The sequence below is a fragment of the Silene latifolia genome, chromosome 9 (assembly GCF_048544455.1).
Source record: "Silene latifolia isolate original U9 population chromosome 9, ASM4854445v1, whole genome shotgun sequence".
Taxonomy (NCBI): Eukaryota; Viridiplantae; Streptophyta; class Magnoliopsida; order Caryophyllales; family Caryophyllaceae; genus Silene; species Silene latifolia.
Window position 1 is genome coordinate 67,425,730 of NC_133534.1, and position 19,946 is coordinate 67,445,675.

The 19,946-nt window shown below is 37.4% G+C and overlaps 1 protein-coding gene across 1 annotated transcript; it reads left to right on the forward strand.

The window, feature by feature from the left end:
• The first annotated feature begins 10,438 nt into the window (after positions 1–10,438).
• On the forward strand, positions 10,439–18,084 carry LOC141601154 (uncharacterized). Its single transcript, XM_074421425.1, has 2 exons — positions 10,439–10,637; positions 17,153–18,084. The coding sequence occupies exons 1-2, from the start codon at positions 10,439–10,441 to the stop codon at positions 18,082–18,084; spliced, it is 1,131 nt and encodes a 376-aa protein (XP_074277526.1).
• Positions 18,085–19,946: the final 1,862 nt, after the last annotated feature.

The following is a 19,946-nucleotide window of genomic DNA, read 5'->3' on the forward strand; positions in this document are numbered from 1 at the left end:
GAATTTTGGACAAACGCCAACAGATGATAAACTTTGGGCAAGTGTCGCGATTGCCGAACTACGACGCGGGTTTGATTCCGTCAGAAACGGATACGTAGGCGCCTAAGGATAAGGCTCAATCCACCATATATGCAATTTATGGGTCGACGACCAATGACGATAATTTGACATAACAGAAGCAAGAGTCAATCCCCAACGAAGTTTCAGGTATGATCTCTTCTTATGGTCAAGCGAGCTTATATACGCAAGTCTAATGGACTATAAACGACCGAAGAATCCTCGGTCGAAAGGGACTGGGGTATACTTTGACTTTTGCCTTGTCCAAGCCTCAGTCAAAGTGGGGGCTCTGTAGATACCCGTATCCGTCGATATTGGAATTTATAGAGAACCCGACAAACACCCGATGATGATAGGACACATGTATTCTTTAGTTGTCATTGTCATTATTTGGAGCTCGTTTTACGATGTAGAATGGGCGTCGTCGATGAAGTATTTTATTAATTTAAATGATATTTAAATTAATGTTTTTTTAAGTGAGTTCATTTTATTAATTTAAATGATATTTAAATTAAAGTGTTTTTACGGTGAATTCAATTTATTTTATTTTACTTTGAATTTATTTTCCCAAGTTTATTTTATTGAAAATAAAATAAATATTTGATTTGAAAAATCATTTTATGAGTATATTTGGTTTGAAAAATCATTTATTTCAATGTGTTAATTGATTTGAAAAATCGATTTTTAAAAGCGAAGAAAACTCGTTTCGAACATGTTTTTTGAGCTCGATTTTAGCTCGGTTTTTGAGCCCGTTTTCTTTACGAATTGGCACGAATCTCGAGTACACTAACCAACCTAAGCCTCTACCCATCCAACCCAGTTCGAACCCCCTTAACCACGGCCCAAATTCCATCCCAAATCATCCCCAACAGCCCGCATACAAACAGCCTACCCCCTGTTTTGCGCGATGAATCCCGAGCCCAAAACCCGCTCCAAATACCACCAAAACCCGTACCCATTAACCCTAACCCATACCCTAATATCCTACCCATATTACCTTACCTTAATCACCAAGAAAAACCCCCAAACGAACCCTAGAAAACCCCCCAAAAGCTGCTGGACAGCAGCTATGTTCAGCAAGCCCGATTGCCTCTCCCTCTCTTTTACCCTACTTTAACTCCTTATAAATACCCTCCCTTCACCATACATTCATTCCTCTAAGTTCTCCCCACATCCTACCATCACTCACAAGCTTTAAACCTCAGAAACAAACCCTAATTGCCTCTCAAAATCCCTCCACAAAACCGACATACAAACTGAAACTGTTTGTGTGTCCTCCTCGAAAAACAATTCGTTCCTCCCTCAAACCTCCATCAAAACTCGATTTTCTTGTTCCTAATTAACCATATAACATCCATCTACACATTAGACAAAGATTTAGGAGCCAAATTGCCCTTCAGAGTACACGAAATCCCTCGAAAAACAGAGTGTTATACACTCTGTTTTCGCGGTTTGTTCCTGTCTGTCCAGTTCTGTTTGTGCTCGTTTTTCGTGCCCAATAACTCAAAACGAGCAGGGGTTGCTTTAAGATCTCTGTTCTCCTCTCTTTCTAGTTTTCAAAACATCTTTTAAATCGAATTTTCATCGTGAAACGAGGGAGAAATCATTGTTTAAAAGTTGCTGTCCAGATTTGCCAAAAACGCGTGTTTGCTTTGTTTCTTCGTCGACGACGGCCTCTCGAGATAAAATCTACCATCGATTACGACCCAAGACGGTGTCAATGATACATGTAGGTTGAGGGTGCATCAAATCCTCCTCTTTCTCCTTTTTTATTTCGTTTTTATGTTTGTTTTTCTTATAGTTTGTTTTTGTTTGTTTATCGCTTTTATTTATCGTTTAAATTAACTATGAAACTAGTTTAGTCCGAGTATGAGTTAAAGTACCACCATGAACACCCGCGTTGACTTGAGATGGGAAAATAAACCGCTACTTCAGTCGGTCGTACACCCCGTCTCATTTACATATCCTCGTGTTCAAGGTAGGGCATAAATAAAACGAATTTCTAACTTCCGTTCCTCGCTTTTGACCCTTTGTTGTCTCGGCCAATTCGACCCACCTTAGGACCCGTTGCATGTTAGTATGACCTCTGATTGTTAACATATGACTCGTTTAGATGACATTAGGTCAGTTTAATAACCTAATTAGACACTTTAGGGTACATCGACATAGCTTTAAAAATCAACTAACAATTCTATAACCTAATGAATGCATCTCTCTCTTTCACCTAATTTCTCACTAGTATAAGAGTGCGTGATTAGCACCTTCTTATTAACACTCGATGAGTTAAATTAATTAGCGAACTTGACCTAATTTGACCCCTTTTGAGCCGTGTAGAATACACAATTGCAAGACCTCTTTTCAATCGATCAACGTCGTTTCTAACTTGTTTTCTAATTCGTTCCTAACCCGTTTCGCAATCATCGATCTAACCTAATGAATCTAACCTAAGAATTAGGGTATGCTAGATCGTGTGGGCCGTGTTTGGCCGTGTCCTTGTAGTCCCTTTTCTCGTTTTTTTTCTCATCTTTATCTCGTTATTTCGTATCTTGTAATTACTTTGTTTATCGAGTCGTGTTTGTTAGTTTGGTTGTAATTTTCAAGTTAGCTTTCTTTTATCGAGTCAAAACCTCTTTCAAAAAACCTTAGTCTTGTTTGGTTAGATGGTTGTGCCCCAATGCTTGTAAGAGCGTAGTAAATCGCATGTTGTTTAAAGCAACATGGCCCGATTTATGCTAATGCATGCTTTGGTGTGCGGCCCTATGTCTAATTCGATTAGATTGAGCGAAAGCACACATCACGAGGAGTGACCCAAGGCCGTGAGTCATGTAAGCCGTGGGCCACCCATCTTGTGCGCGGTTTCCTAGGCCGATTGGCCGTGTAATGTGTCGTGTACGGTTCTGTATGTAGCAATTGTATTTAGATCGAGTTGTATCTTTAATTTATTGTTGTGTCGGCATGAAATGCCTGGTTTGTAATAGGTAGATCCCAACGGCTCCCCCATTCCCCCTAAGCCTTGTTTGCTTTCGTTTATATGTTGCTTAGATCAATCAACCCACATGCTAAAATACAACTTTGACAAACTTAGTTTAGTTGCATCTAAATCGACATAGAAACTTCACATGTTAGGGTTAAAACGATGTTTGCATTTCATATATCGTAGTAGCTATGACCTTGTTTGAAATCCATACTTGACTTAGTAGAGGCCGTTATTGACGGGCGGGGTTAGGTGTCCTTATGGGCTTCCTAACACGTACCCTCACCCCTTACTCAAGATCTATGGTTTGTGGATCCGTCTAAATACCATTGGATTACGAGAGTCATTCAAATCGAGTGATATAGGGTACAAGTCTTTATCTTTAATCACTCGTAGTCGATTGGCGTTATGCTTTTCGATGAAAGGTGTAAAGTTGACTTGAACGGTTCCAAGTTCCCAAAAAACTTGGTGGCGACTCTAATTTGTCTTAATTCGATTCGAAAGAACCTCGAGTCGATTATGCCTAGTGTGGATCCCGCGGACGCAGTTCCCGAGGGCCTTGTCCACAGTATGTAATGTAATGCTAAATAAATAAATAGACAAGACAATAAAATTTATTCGTGAGAAACCCTTGAAAGGGAAAAAAACCACGGGCACCAAGCCAGGAGAGGATTTCACTATGTAATTGGAGAGTAATTAAGTAATTAGCATAATGTATGGTATCTTCTCTTAGTATTACTGTAGAGTTGCTTGTGGAATGATAGGATGTCCCTTGGAATCATCTTGGATGCTGCGTATATAGTAATTCATAAACGGCTGTATAATCTCCTTCTTAATGGTGTAATATTTCCTCTTAATGACGCCATTAATTGCTCCTTAAATATTCTTAATTACCCGGATTAATGCTTGAACTTTATGATATAATCTTCTCCATAATTGCTCTCTTAATTGGTGTAATAATGCTGAAATATTCTTCATAATTATTGTTGACTTGGTCAAATACTATCCTTATATTTTACCATTGTTCTCTCCTGCCTGGTGCCAGTCCTTAGCTACCCTGATGGTTCTGTCCTGATTGCCAGGCCGAAATAGGGATAAATCCTGAATATAGTGCGGAAATATCAGGCCCGACAATTGCCTCTTATCTCCTCATTATCGCTGGGTCAGGCCAGAAATAAGAAGATAATTACTCATTTAATTTAAGTAACTTGCTTTAGACGGTTGAGTATAATCATTACAGAAACCGGCTAGTTGATTTAAATGTGACAAGTGTTCCTTTATTGCAACCTCTTCAACGTATTGTGCCCCACTTGCAGTAAAACCCTAATTTAATCGTGCTATAAATAGTTCTTCACTTCTTGAATTAACCTCCATAAGAAAACCGATTAATTCCTCTAAAAGTCTTCAAACTTATTTTCAATCTTCATCTTCAACCTTCGATTTCTTTCTCGAAATTCCCAGAAATTACAATATGGTAGCCAAATGAAAGTCCACCAGGGGTGTTGTTGCTTCAAGCACTCCATTAATCCCTAAACCTGCTGAAGTAATTTTTAAAAATCAACCTACATCTTCTGAAAATCCAAATCCTGATCCTCCTATGGAGATGGTGTCCATCTTCCACAATGATTTTGAATTCAAGCATACAAAGGCGCTTGATGATCAGCATTCTCTTGCTAATCGCCTCAAACACGATTTTGAAAAAATCTTGAAGGACAAAGGGATCATTCCTGTTGATGCCGAGGTGTGGACTCCAGAGGATTCTCCTATTAGGGCTGACTTGGCTTGCCCTAGCTAGTTCTGCATCCATGATTGGACCTTCAGGGCAAGTTGTAAGTTTCCTCTTGCTCCTTTAATGGTCGAAGTGATCAAAGAAATTGGTATCCCTCCGTACCAAATCATGCCTATCATTTGGAAGGTGGTTCACTCTGTTGAATTTTTGTGTCAAAAACATAAACTGTCTTTCTCTCTGAAAGACCTGAAAAGCCGCTATACTCTGAGGACTAATAGTCCTGGCAGGTTAATTTCAAGGTTAGACCTTCAACTACTCCCCCACTCAGCAACCTGGACAGTGGCCATGACAAGAACTGGGCTGCTGGCAATTTGTTTATCAGGACCAACTCGCTTGGGCCTGATCTGGCGTATCTTAATCATGATGCCTGTGTTGGCGGTAAGTAACTTGAAAAAAATTTTCTTCCTGCAACAAAAATTTTGTTAGTAGAAAGATAAATACTAAGCATTGTGTACCTTTTTTACAGTGGACGATTAGGTATGCAATATTGAGTATCCTTCTGAAAGGGTAACTGCTTTCTTTGCTATCCCTCCTATGGAGAGGAAATGGCCTTTCTGTTCTGGGGCAGAGCGCTTTCCTCGCTGCTTAAAGGCTAAAGGTGCTTTCAAGGTAGCCAGCCTGTTAGGGCTAGTAGTGCCTCAACTTCTGGTAGTAAGATTCTTTGTTCTTAATTTCTCCTTAAGTCTAGTTATGGTAATTGTCTTTATTGCTGATATAGTTTCCTATATTCCAGCCACCAAGTCATCTACCAGGTTTGCCAGATTTAGTATTGCAGACCTGAATACCAGGCTAGCAAAGGTTAAGGAGTAGGATTCTGAGAGTAGTGGTGGAGCTGATGTTCTGATTGACTTGACTGACACTCCTGCCGCTCCAGTTGCCCCTGCTGAGTTAAGTTTAATGGCGCAAAAAAGGAAGCAAGAGGAGGCTGATATTCCTGCCCCTGTCAGGGAGGTCAAAGCCAGGGTTGACAATCTGGATGCTCCTTGGGAGAAGATTCAAAGCTTTGTCAATTCTAACTCTCCTTCCATGTTGTCAATGGACCCTATCGAGACTTTCACCAAGGTTGTTGTTGCGTTGGATCATGCTGTTAACCTTTTGACTAATGTTGTCGAGTCTTTGTAGGAGGTACTTTATATTTCTTCTCTAATTGGTTGCTGATCTTTTTGGTTTTATATTTTCTTATGATTTTCATTTTTTTGATCCGGGTGCAGCAGCCTGTCTTCTTAATGCTTATTAGGCTACCTCTCTGGTGGCCAGGATTAATGTTCTTAATGCTGATCTTGATAAGCTGAAGTCTGAGCTTTCTTTTGGTCAACCTGACCTGGTAGCTGCCAAGGCTAATCTGAAGAGGGCACAGGTTGATCGTGACACTACCAAGGTTGAGGCTGAGTCTGGTAAGCAGCTGTTGCTGGAGACGCTGGATAGAAATGAAGAGCTTTGCCTTGAGAAGGACGACTTGGAGAACAAGCTTGATGATGCTGCTTTCTATTACTTCATCAAGGGTGATGTGGCGGCTATGTTTGAGCCTGTGGAGGCCAGGGAAAGGTGGAACCCTGAAGCTGTAATGGCTCTAGCTGCTAAAAGGTATCCTGACCTGCATACCTATGGTGAGGATCAGGAAGCTGATTCTCCAGGGGAGCAATATGTCTGTGCTGAGGATACACAAGGTGTTGCTGATGATGCTGCTTCCAAGGGAGAGGAGTAGTTTTTTAAATAGTTTTATCTGGTTTGGCCCATCTAGGGGGGATGTCCCTAGAAATACAATTTGAGATTCTGGTGCTCTTGGTCAGGGAGGGTATCCCTGACAAGATGAATATTTTGGTGCCTTTGCCCCTGGGACTAAGGGCTTTTTAATGATATAAAGATTGCCTTTTAGGCTTGCTTTTTTAATCCTATGTGGAATATTTTCAAATTTATTCATACTGTTTTGACCTGTTTTCTTCAAACCTGTTAAATCTGCTTGCTTCAAACCTGTTAACCTGCTTGCTTCAAACCTGTTAACCTATTTGATTTTTCAACCTGTGTAAATCTTCAACCATGTGCAGTTCTTATCCTGTCATGGTTGAAGTGGGTGGGAAGTCGGCCTGTCTAGAGAGATTATGTCCCATGCCTGTCTGGAGGGCTTGGTATTTCCCTGTCTAGAGAACATTGTACGTGTAGTCAGGATCTTTCACCTTCTTACCCGTGACATTGCTGCGTCCAGCCGTTGTAGAGGTGTGCGGCTAATAGCGAGGTTACACAATTATTTCATGTCGGATCGGTCCTGTAATTGTCGTATCTGGTGTGGGTTACCAACTACGTTAGGCACGACAGGGTGCAAAAATTAAAAAATACTTGTACAAAAAATAAAGCTGAAATATAATAGAGTAGCCCTCAATCCTGAAGACTTATTCATGCAATAACAAACACTACTACAGATACAGGCTATAACAACGGTCAAAAACCGTTGTTATATAAAAAAGCGGACGTTGTTAAAGCGTCCGTTGTAAAAGGTTATAACAACGGTTGGTTTTCTTAAGCAACCCGTTGTTAAAACTATTAACAACGGTTTTAAGTATAAAAACCCGTTGTGGAAAGTGTGACTCAATTTTGGGGGGAAAGTTATAACAACGGGTTTTAATATACAAAACCGTTGTTATAACTAAAGACAACGGGTTGTTTGTAAATAACCGTTGTTGTTTGTTCTTAAAAAAAAAAAAAAAAAAAAATTAAATATTACTAGATGCATGCATAATTACGGCCCGTTAGAATTCCGATGCATGCATTATTACTGACATCACTGTACATATGAACGGATAATATGGAATGAGAAGGGTTAGTAATAAGATTTGAAGCAGCATTATTGAGAGATATGATGATGATTATGGCACAACTTCCTAACATATATATTAATTAAAAAGCAACTCAACCCACACATTGCTTAGTATAAATACATTGCATTATCTCAACTAACATTTCCATTATCTCAATATATTCATCTCCAAACCCTAACTGCTAAAACAAACTCTACTTAATCTTTCAAAACAAACTCCAAAAACTCCAACAAAATGAATGATTTCATCCTTAAGACTCTTACCATGATCGAGAACAACAACAACTTCATCCGCCGGTTCCTCCATATTGAGGAAAGTTTCAGGAGCTACCTTGCGGATGCTCGATCCGCACTGAAGCACGCCAAAGAAGATGGCTTGACGGAGCAAAGAAGCGCGATTGCGGCTATATGACGATATAGCAACTACTGAACGGAACCTCCAAATAGCCAAGGAGGAGAGGACGGATACGATAGAGCAGAATAAGATCCTCTATGAAAATATAAGAATTGCATTTTTATATATGTAATTTTTTTTTTTAATTTATGTATTTATATATATATATATATATATATTAATTATGTTTATCTTGCTTCTTCATCTTGCTTCTTCATTGTTTTACTAACTAACTAGATTCAAATAACATAATGGTCGATAAAAACACATACATGCAAAAGAAATAAATAGAAAAAGAAAATAATGACGATGAAACTAACAGTGATGGCGAGATTTACCTGATAAATACATAACGTAATAGACGATGAAATCAACAGTGACGGCGAGAAGATAAAGCGACGATGAGCAAGTGAGAAAGAGAGAAAGAGAGAAAGAGAGAAAGAGAGTGTGTGTTTTGTGTTTGTTTGTCTGCTGTGTTTGTGTATTAAGGGTTGTGTTTTGTGGCTGCAGCAGACTTCTGTTTGTGTGGTTTATAGTATGGAAGGTATTGACAACGGTTATTAAACAACAACCGTTGTGAAATATGTTTTAACAACGGTTGTAAAAAACACCCGTTGTTAAATAAGTTTTAACAACGGGTTTCAAAAATAACCGTTGTGATTACTTTTCACTAACTTTGCGCCAATTTTGCGCCAAATTATTAACAACGGTTGTGCATGTGTGACCCGTTGTTAAAACTAATAACAACGGTTTTATAACCATACCCGTTGTAATTGATTTTAGTAAAATTCGCGCCATACATTCTACAACGTCTATTGTGATTTTCGTGAATAATCGTTGTTAAAGGGTCGTTGTGGTTGCCTGTATTTGTAGTAGTGAAATCATGTATAATTTTTTTTAGGATTCAAATATTATATTAGAGATGCATATATTATGGTCAGGGTTGAAGATTCAGGTTTCACATAGAAGCCATACATAGAATTTGCATGTTGAGCACATAAGATAGCCAAACATGCAAAGCATATAGGGTTAAATATATCAGGAGTAGTATTAGATTTTTATATGATCAAGATAAGGTAGAGGTGTTTTTATTCTGAGAATTTATATATGAAATAATTTCAAATGAGTTACATTCCAAGACCTTAGAATCATTTTTATTTCTTGGGTTTAGAGCCTGTATGCTCCTTGTCCGACGATTGAGTCAATTAAATATGGGCCTTCCCATACAGGGGCTAGCTTGTCTACTGATTTTTCTTTTTAGTTTGGGAATACTTTTCGTAGAACAAGGCCCCCTTCCTTGAATACTCTAATTTTGACATTTTTGTATAGCTTCTTGCTACTGCTTGTTGATATGATGCTATTCTAATTATGGCAGCATCTCTCAATTCTTCTCTCAGGACTAGACTATCTTGCATTAGGCTATTATTTGCTTCTATGTTGTTTATACTGAATCTTGAGGTTAACATGTGTACTTCTGCAGAAATAACTGCTTCACAGCCATACACCAAGGAATAAGGTGTTTGACCTGTTGAATTTTTGGAGTTGTCCTGTCTGCCCAAACTACTAATGGAAGTTCTTCTGCCCATCTGCTCTGTCTGCTTTTCACCTTCTTCTTCATGTAATTGATGACTACCTTGTTACTTGATTCGGCCTGACCGTTTGGTTTTGGATAGCCAGGGGTTGATGTCAACATGTTGATATTCCATTCATCACAGAAAACCTTGGTTCTTGTCCGACGATTGAGACAATTAAATATGGGTCTTCCCATACAGGGGCTAGCTTGCCTACTGATTTTTCTTTTTTGTTTGGGAATACTTTTCGTAGGACAACGTCCCCTTCCCTGAATATACTAATTTTGACATTTTTGTTATAGCTTCTTGCTACTGCTTGTTGATATGATGTTATCCTGATTTTGGCAGCATCTCTCAATTCTCTGTCAGGACTAGACTATCTTGCATTAGGCTATTATTTTCTTCTATGTTGTTCAGGCTGAATCTTGAGGTTGGCGCGTGTACTTCTGCAGGAATGACTGCTTCACAACCATACACCAAGGAATAAGGTGTTTGGCCTGTTGAATTTTTTGTAGTTGTCATGTCTGCCCAATATACTAATGGAAGTTCTTCTCCTCATCTGCCAGGGGTTGATGTCACTAGGTTGATATTACATTTATCACAGAAAGCCTTGGTTCTTTTTCTAACAAATTGTGTGCCATTGTCACACACTATTTCTGAAGGACTCCATATCTACAGATGATATTTTTTTTGATAAAAGATATTACTTTCTTCTCAGTGACTTGTTTGAAAGAATCAGTGTTTATCCACTTGGAGAAGTAGTCAGTCATGGCTAACATGAATATGTTTTGGCGTGGAGCCACTAGTAGCTTCCCTAATATGTCCATACTCCACTTCATGAATGGCCACGCTGCGAAAATTGAATGAAGTAGCTCTGATGGTTGATAAATTATCGGAGCATGTATCTAGCAGGCTTCACACATTGTACAATATTGAATTCAGCCCTCAGGGTTCACCAATAATAACCAGTCCTGATTATCTTGCCTTCCGGGCTTTTGCTGCCTTTATGGTTGCCATAATTGTTAGAAATCTATATCTCAGTATTTAACATATTCATATATGTAAGAAATTATTTAGTCATAAAATAATTACAAATCTTATACATGCAAACATAAATAGAAGTAAAGAAGAAATCATGTTCCGTACTATGTGATTTCGGTTTTATGGGCACCAACAAGATCTCCTTCTTGTTAGTTCTTGAGCATTCCAAATAATGGATGAACAAAGATTCAAGTATAGAATCTCTTTCAAAAGTGAATACCCAAGGAATACTCTTAAAGACTAAAATAATATGATCTAGTATTAGGATTAGTCTTACTTAAAATTTTGACACAAAATATTTTGTTCTCTCTTGTTTTTTTTCGGTTGAGAGAGAAGAGATTAGTGAGTTTTTATTTCTCTAGAATTTTCACAAAGAATAGAGAGAATAATAGTAATTTCTTACACTAGAAATTCAAATGTATAAAAATGAATGAATGAATAATAGAGAGGAAAAACCCTTGCCTTTTCTCTATGCAAAACCGGTTGGAGGGAGTATTTGTGCCCAATGCATGGGCTAGTTTTTCTACCCAAGAAAAGATAGGCATGCAAGGCTAAGACTATAGATAATTATTGTGTTTTCCACTTAAAAATAATCAACACAATTTTTATCCTAAAACTCCCTCCATTTCGGTACATACACATAAAATGGATGAGTCCATTTTATTTGTGATTTTGTCAATATGTCACATGTGACACATTACATAACATCTTATATATAAAAATGTATTTTTAACAACTAAAAATCAACATATTAATAAAATATGTCACTTATAAAAATTAACATAGTAATTCATAATTACTTGTACCAAAAGTGTTTCCGAATTATAAACTACAACATTCTGTATTTATAATAATTACTCATTCCGTTTCAATTGTTTCCGTAAACAATAATTTCATCTAAGTAATAAAACAATTTAATTACTTAGACCGTGTCTCATTTAATCAAATTAAAATAAGATACGTTAACTTTACTCACAAAATCATCCGTCAATTTTAAGCAATTTAATTAACTCGTATCGGCATACGATTAATTAAATAATCAATTAAGAGTATTTCCCTATAGGTATGACCTAAGGGGATCAACTGATCACCACCGTCGCACGACAGTAATGTCAAACTCTAGTCAGCCAATCATTACCGATATGTGTGGACCAGTTGACTGTAAAATATTACATCCCACATGTATTCCTAAAATGAGATTTAAACATGCGATCATTATGATCAACAGTTGTGATCGCATTATTGTCAGAGGACACTTATTCCAAAAATCTCCCACTTGTCCTCGACAAGTGTGCGTCACCAATTCTCTTGTCCTATTACTATCTCTCACTCAATGCAAGGTGTCTTTCAGGTTGTACTTGTAAGTGATCATATCGAGAGTGGTTTCCTCGATCTGGAGAATAACTGATTGACCGGAATCATCTACCATAGATACCTTCCAAGCATGGCCACGCATTTCCAGTTCATTACTCCTCGAGTGGCCCTGAGATATTGTTTTAACCCTGACAAGGGGGTGGACAATTCCTATCGCACTTATTCCCTTCGACTAGCCACAACCATCATAACCCAATATATGCCCATTTGACCCCATTTACGAAGCTCGTAGTAACACAAATCAAAGTTAATCTGAAACTGTGCCACCTTAGGGGAACAGTCTTTTGTCAAAAGAATCGACTCATTAGAATACTATAGTAGCTCTCGCAACGACCAGGCTATATAAATTTGCCAGAACTCTATAAGCGGTCATAAGGCCCGACAAAGTGTTCCTAACAGTCTGTCTATGTGATCGACTAGTCATCTCATATGACTCCATGGCATTTGAACTTGCCATCAATCGCATCACACTCTAGTCACTTCGAGACGTCACCTCATACAAGTGACTATGGGCGAATACCATGTTAATCCGGGTTCACTTTAACGGGGTTCAACATTGTCTCTACAACCCGTTTGGATGTAACAAGGCATAAAAGGAGTTTTCAGATTTTAAAAACTTGAACGATAAATGCGATTATTACATATGAATAGTCAATACCTGATTACTACATCATATTCTATAATCCAGTTTGATCCTGAATGTAGTTGTTCATCTCAATTCAATTGAAATGACATGACTCATCATGTTAAGCCTATGAGAAGGCTTTGGTTAGTAGGTTTTATCAACTTCTTGTACCTTACTCAACCTTACTACATACTTGTTTTCCTTTGTAATGTATACATTTGCATTACAAAACTTTCTGAGTACGTGTCTAGATCCAATCTAGACATAAGCTCTCTAGCCTTAGAATAGCTCCCACTGTTTTCACAGTGTGCGGGATCCATCCTTCTTGCACATCTCATGATTGCAAGTGTACTTAATTTCCGTTGTAAATAATTCTCATTGTTCTTTATTGCCTAGAACGATTCTAGAAAATCTATTTCTTAAAAACATAGCCACAATGGTATCTTAACCATCCTAATGTGTTTTGATTATGGTTTTGTCGAAAACCATGCGCAATCTTAATTGTCAATTGTCATTTGTGTAACACCCTTACACAAAATTGCATCAAAGACACTTTGCTTTATATCCTTAATGCTTCTGCAAGTACTTAGGGGTAATCTTTATGGCTTACTTGGTAACTTTTACTTAAATTCGATTTGAAACAATTCATCATACTCAAAGCATATGAAGTGTTATATATCATTACTTATTTAATTGATCCGGCAGCGGAAACAATTGGAATCAATAAAATATGTTCAACTCTATTGAACTAATCATGAGTCTTATCAACATAAGACTTATTATTTGGCGCTAATATCATGTAGATTTATCTCCATAAATCCGGATATTAAAGATGTATTAAATTACTCCAAAAGTCTTAAATCATTCTCAATGATCAATATGTCATCCACATATAAGACTAATTTAAAATTACCTAAACTCCCACTAAACTCCATGTATTAACACAACTTCTCGACTTATCGAGAAAAGTTTTATAACATGATCAAAACATTGATTCCAACTCATTGATGTCCTACTTAAGACCCTCTCTTAAGTTTCATATTATCTTAGGATTGCAAGAATCTACAAAACTCAAGACATGTATTGAATACATTCCTTCTAGTTGAAGAAGTGGTTTTAGATTCACTTGCTATATATCTCATAATGATACACAATCCTTAAGAAGATCCAAATAGACTTAAGCATTTCAACTAGTGCAAAACCCTTTGTCACCAATCAAGCTTTGATATCTAACAATTCACTTGGAATTTATTTCGGATTTTCATGGCCCTAAGCCTTGTATTGAGTTGTGTCTTAAACACTCTCATGTAAGTCATATGTTCATTACTTTCCAGAAGTAATCAACTTGAATCAAACAATTTCTTTGTAAGTTATAAGCTCTTTACTTTCTTAAAAGTAGCATGAATTCATCATCTTCAACAAGTGATGAGTTTAACTTCCTAGGTTTTGATACCTCTTAGGTTTTGAAGAAACAACGTCTTACACAAAATGTCTCATGTAGCCAAGAAAGACCAGTTTCTTACGACATAACATTCTTTGTGCCTCTTGAATAATTTCTCCCACTCTGTCATCTAGAAATAAACTTGTATTTTAGAAAGACAGTTTCACGAGCCACAAACCCGTTGTACTCGTGATTATAATAAGGAAAAATGAGCATCTATTTCTTTTGAAAACTTACAAACATGGTACCCTACCATTTCATATCTCATATGACTCGTTTTAGATTTAGTGGAAAAATAATTTAGACAAAATGATAAAATCCCCAAAAGAATCAAGTAACTCAAAGTAACTTGATTGAAGTCCAAACTATATCGAATGGCGTTTGATTTCTTTATCCAACCAAAAATTACTCAAAGTAACTCAAAGTAATTTGTGATATTTATATCACATTTAAATTGGCTTATATTAAAGTCTTCACTTTGATAATCCCATCATGACTAAATCGTGATTCTTTGAACTCTTTGAACTTCTTCAAAGATTTCTCTATTTACCTTATTAAGTGAACACATTAGAGTCAACCTAAATCGTTGGTAAAAGAAAACGATCAACCTATTTTGGATCAATGATTTACAACCTCGATCTCATTTTCAACCAAAAGGTACAAGACATATTGCTTTGAATACAAGATACACATATACCATAAGATCTAATGGTTTCAAGAGTACTCATTAACTCTTTGCGTTCATCATTCCTAGAATCTAAGGTTTAATCTTGGGTTACCAATTTGAGTCGTGCATCATCTTCATGATATATCATTCTAGTTTGGTTTAGAATATAATCACCTTGATAATGGGCTATCCATACATCAAATCATGATGTATAGGGTCACAAAAGTGAAACCTCTTTTGTATCTTAACAAGTTTATATTCTTATTTGGAGTTTATTCACTTAATAGTCATAATTAAGGTCAACAATAAACCCAAAACTAGATTGAGTACACAATGACTCTATCTCTCGAAATCATGGGTGCTAGTCGTCATATTCTAATCATCCTATGTATCAAACACAATGATGAAAACCACCATTGGTTTCTAATATTGACGAAGTAGTACTAGCAAAACTTATGTTAATCGAATAAACATTTAAAGAAGAAGGTCTCATTAGATGTCCCACAACTAACTTGCTGATTCTTCAATAATTTGGGGTAGTTTCCTTTCTAGTGTCCAACATTTAAGACAATGGAAACTTTATCGGTCGGGATTGATAAGTTTAGTGTCGTTATTCTCAATAACTTTACTTTTAACATTACCTTGTATCAATTCCATTATAATCTTTACTTCTTGAACCTCGTCCTTTTCTTAACGGTTTAAGAGAATGCTCCCACTCATTTCAAAGAATCTTTACTTAGAGAAGCAAAGTTGAATTTTATGAAGACTACTCTTCAATTCAACCGTTTTAGTCTTAAAACTTTCATTGAAGTGGTTGCGTTATTTTGGTTAATTACGAATTCTGACAAATCTAATTACCAAAACAATTTATCGCTTCAAGGTACTTAATTCAATTAAGTATATGAAAAACAATCCATTGTAAGTAGATGTGTTAGTCAAGAATCAAAAACCTGTTTGATAATGAATAACTTTTATCTATACTCTTCACAAGAGATCCTTCCAATGGATAATTCGAGGTTTTTAGAAGAAAATTCAAATTTTGTCTTTAGTTACGATGTTTTAATGGAGTTTTGAATCGAAATGATATCGTATAAAAAATGTGGTGAAGAAATAGAACAATATGATAACGGAATAGTGGAAAACTTAACATTTATCGTTTTATTAATACTTGTAAACAAGTATAGCATTTACATAGTAACCTCTACCCAACTATGATAAATGATTCCAAGATCCAAATTCATATTAACTTGGGTACGGTGTGGTCGATTCATCCCTTATCAATATAACTCGGTGGATTAACTCTTTAATCGATTCTACTTTTAGAACTCTAGGTCGATAAAATTACATTAACATTTATCTTTAGCCCAAAACACATCCGATAAGGGCACGGTGTGGCCGATTCATCCCTTATCAATACCTTTGTTGAGTTCAACCCAAATTTCGAATAAATGTGTCCATGATCCAAATCCACATTAACTTGGGCACGGTGTAGCCGATTCATCCCTTATCAACATGAATTCGGTGGATAGACATTTATCACCCACTTCCTCTACGTAACAAGGTTTGTACCCCGGTGTGGCCGAGCGCACTCCCTCACGAAATAGGTTTTCATGGTTTCTACTTTTTTGTAAGGCTAAGTCTCAATTGTTTATTTTAGCGAGAGGTCATGTCAATTTATTATCTATCACGTTTTAAGTGAACTAAAGCGGTGAACTACGATAATTGTAATTGACACGGTCGATTAACTCGATTAAAATGATAATGCATGTTTTAGTTATGGGGATTTAGCGATGCATGCAACATATAAATAAAATGCAAAGCATAAATAAAATCCTAGTATGGCCTTCCTAAAATAGTAAATCTAATAAACTATTACAAATTCGGAAACCAACTCCTTTGGTCCCTTGAACTTCGGTCTTGGCACGCATTTCAAGGTTACACCGTCTTTAATGGATCGCCCTCCTGAGTGGCATCGTCTTCAAGGAACTCCGGAATAAATAAATTACATAACAAATTACATAATTTCCTATTATACATTTGTAATTAAAATAAAAATAAATCTATTAAATTACAAAATGGTGATACGAGATCACAATAAATTACAACCGAATCGATATTCCCATACATTTCGGGCAATACCAATTAAAAACTAAAGCCATACTAAGCAAAATTACATAATTTAAAAATTACATAAAATTAAAATATGACAATCATATATAAAATGCAGCATTATAATATGTATGAACATGCCCAATTTTATGCTAAATCGCCTTTAAGGAGCCAATATCGTATATTAATCGGTTTTTACGAATTTGCGTGATTTAACCTTTTAAAAATCACTATAATAATTTCAGAGGGGTGCCTGATCAGCTCAAACATGATATCCTGAGTGTTTCTGGTTTTGTAGAGGGTAAGCTACCTTTTAAATTCCTTGGCATGCCAATTCTAACTACTAGATTGCAAAAACAAGACTGTGAGTGTCTAGTTGACAAAATCTGTAGTAGAATTCGTTGTTATGGAGCAAAAAAGTTCTCATATGCTGGGAGACTTGTGTTAGTAAAAGCTGTGTTGACTACTCTACACTCTTACTGGGCTTCACTATTTGTCCTGCCAAAGGGAATAATTGCAAAAGTGGAGGCTGTCTGCAGAAACTTCCTATGGGATAATAGTGCTGACTATCATAGGGTTCCACTGGTGGCATGGGAAACAGTGTGCAGGACTAAAGCAGAGGGTGGGTTAGGGATCAAAAACTTGGAAATAATGAATAAGGCTTTGATAGGCAAACTGGTTAACTGGATAGCTGAGGATAAAGACACCATATGGGTCAAATGGGTGAAGCACAATCATCTGAAAGGGGTGAACTGGTGGCAGTATCAACCTAGTGCTAATACAAGTTGGGTTTGGAGGAGAGTATGTAGGGTTAAACAGGACCTGGTTGCTGCCTATACCAATGGAGCATGGAATATACAGGGGGCAGGTTTCACTACTACCAGTTGTTATCAATGGCTTATGGGGACCCGTCCTAAGGTGAGTTGGGATGGGGTGGTATGGAACGAATGGGTGATCCCTAAACATCAATTTATGGGATGGCTCCTTGCTCATGGAGCTTTCAAAACCAAAGTTAAGCTGATCAGGTATGGGGTGGACATTGATGATAGCTGCTGGCTATGTGGACAGACATTAGAAGATTTGGATCATCTTTTTTTTGGGTGTGATTACAGTTCCAGGGTAGTTCAGCAACTGCAACAGAAAACTGGTTTAATGCTACCAGTTGGCAATGTTCTGGACTGGTGTGTGCAGGATACGGGCACTAAGATGCAGAGAGGGGTGAGAGCATGACTGATTGTGGGAGCTATATGATACGTACATTTTATATAGTCTTTTTAGCCTATTTTATGCACGTATTTCTATGCTTTTATCGTGGTTTTATGCTACGAAATGCCCCGAATATGCTACTTTGGTGTATTTTGTCTTAATTGCAGGAATGAACCAGAAAGTAGCGGAATCAAGTCATTTACCGTCCGTTTTGCATGCATTTGGAGGAAGAGATAATTTGGAGCGGGAAATATTGCTGTCTTGGGATGTGCGAAGCTATTTCGGGAGCTAAGAGGACAAGTCAAAGACCAAACTACAAGACCAACACGAGCTGGAACCAGGAACCACTCGATCGAGCAGTTTCTCTTGGTCGATCGAGTGAACAGACGGAAGAACTGTTCGATCGAGTGGCCAACTGTTCGATCGATCAGTTTCTCTTGGTCGATCGAGTAAACAGACGCAGGAACTGTTCGATCGAGTGACTTAACTGTTCGATCGAGCAGTTACAAGTTGTTGGGCCTCTATTCACGTGAAGTTTAGATTAGGTTTTATATTTTGATGCTATAAATAAATCGAACAGGAGGCTTGTACGGGGATCTTCGCCCTTCTCCTCTCCTTTTACTTGGTTACTGTTCAATACACTGTTGCTTTGCTCTTTATTCCGGATCATTATTTCAGTAACATTTCTTCCCTTTTCTCTCTTAATTTAATGTTTATTTCTCTTTTAATTCTTGTTCTTGTTTATTTCATAATGAGTAGCTAATTCCCTTATGCTAAGACTATAGGGGATCCATAATTATGAAGGGAGAGTAATCGATTTATTGGGTTAATGCTGGTATAGTCTCTGTTGGTTAAATGCTACAATTAACTTTATCTTTCTAATTGAGTCGACGCAATTAGACCTATAATTCTTAGTGATCCTTGACCTGGACCGAAAGGTTGGAAGAGGTAGACTAGTAGCGAACAATAGAGTATTGCAGTGAGGGCGAAAGTTAAGCTGTTTACACTTTAGGGTGAATTAAGGACCGAAAGGTGACGTTCGTTACCCCTTGAACCGTATTTGCATTGACCTGAGACCTAGATTACTTGACCGGATGATTATGGTGAACCGTTTGTCTTAGCTGTTTCTCTCTGTCTGGTTAATCCCCTTCTCTTATTCTCTTTTCCTTATTTTTATTAGTTTAGAAAATCATTTCAAACCCCCACATTGTGACCCGTTACTCATAGACTAAAATTAGACAGATAAATCTCATTTTTGCCTCCCTGTGGAGATCGACCCTACTTACCGCTAGCTTCTGTTAGTAGTACTTAGGTATTTATTTTTGGTACTGCGACGACCGGTATCAAATTTTGGCGCCGTTGCCGGGGAGGCAGCGTAGTTTTATCTGTTTTTATTTAGTTTATTTCTTGTCTCAAGGAACTTCGGTTCCTTGAGACCGTTCTCATGTCGTTTCTTCTGAGTTTTCCGCAGGAAGAGAACGAAATCTTTGGTGTTTATTTAGCCAGACTTTGGGAGTTTATTGAGCCCGGACGAGATGCATTTTTCGAACTCCAATTGTCTTTGGACTATCTTCCGGGGTGTGAATGACCCTACGCGAGCATACCTAGAATCTATTGGTAAGTGGGATTTCGAAGGAATCCCCGTAAATGAGGTATTAGAATTCTTTAATTGGTTTGCTGTTGAATCTCTTAAACCCAACTTTTCTCTTCATGTTGACTCAAATGAGGGGGTGGGTGAGACCTTAGAAACCAATCTAGGAAATGCTGACGGAGACATAGAGGAGACCATTAGCGTGGTTGACAATCCTTTTTATGAGGATAGTTTAGAACCCCTTTATGATTCTTTCACTGATAGTGAGGCCGATTTGGAGGATCTATTTGAGAAT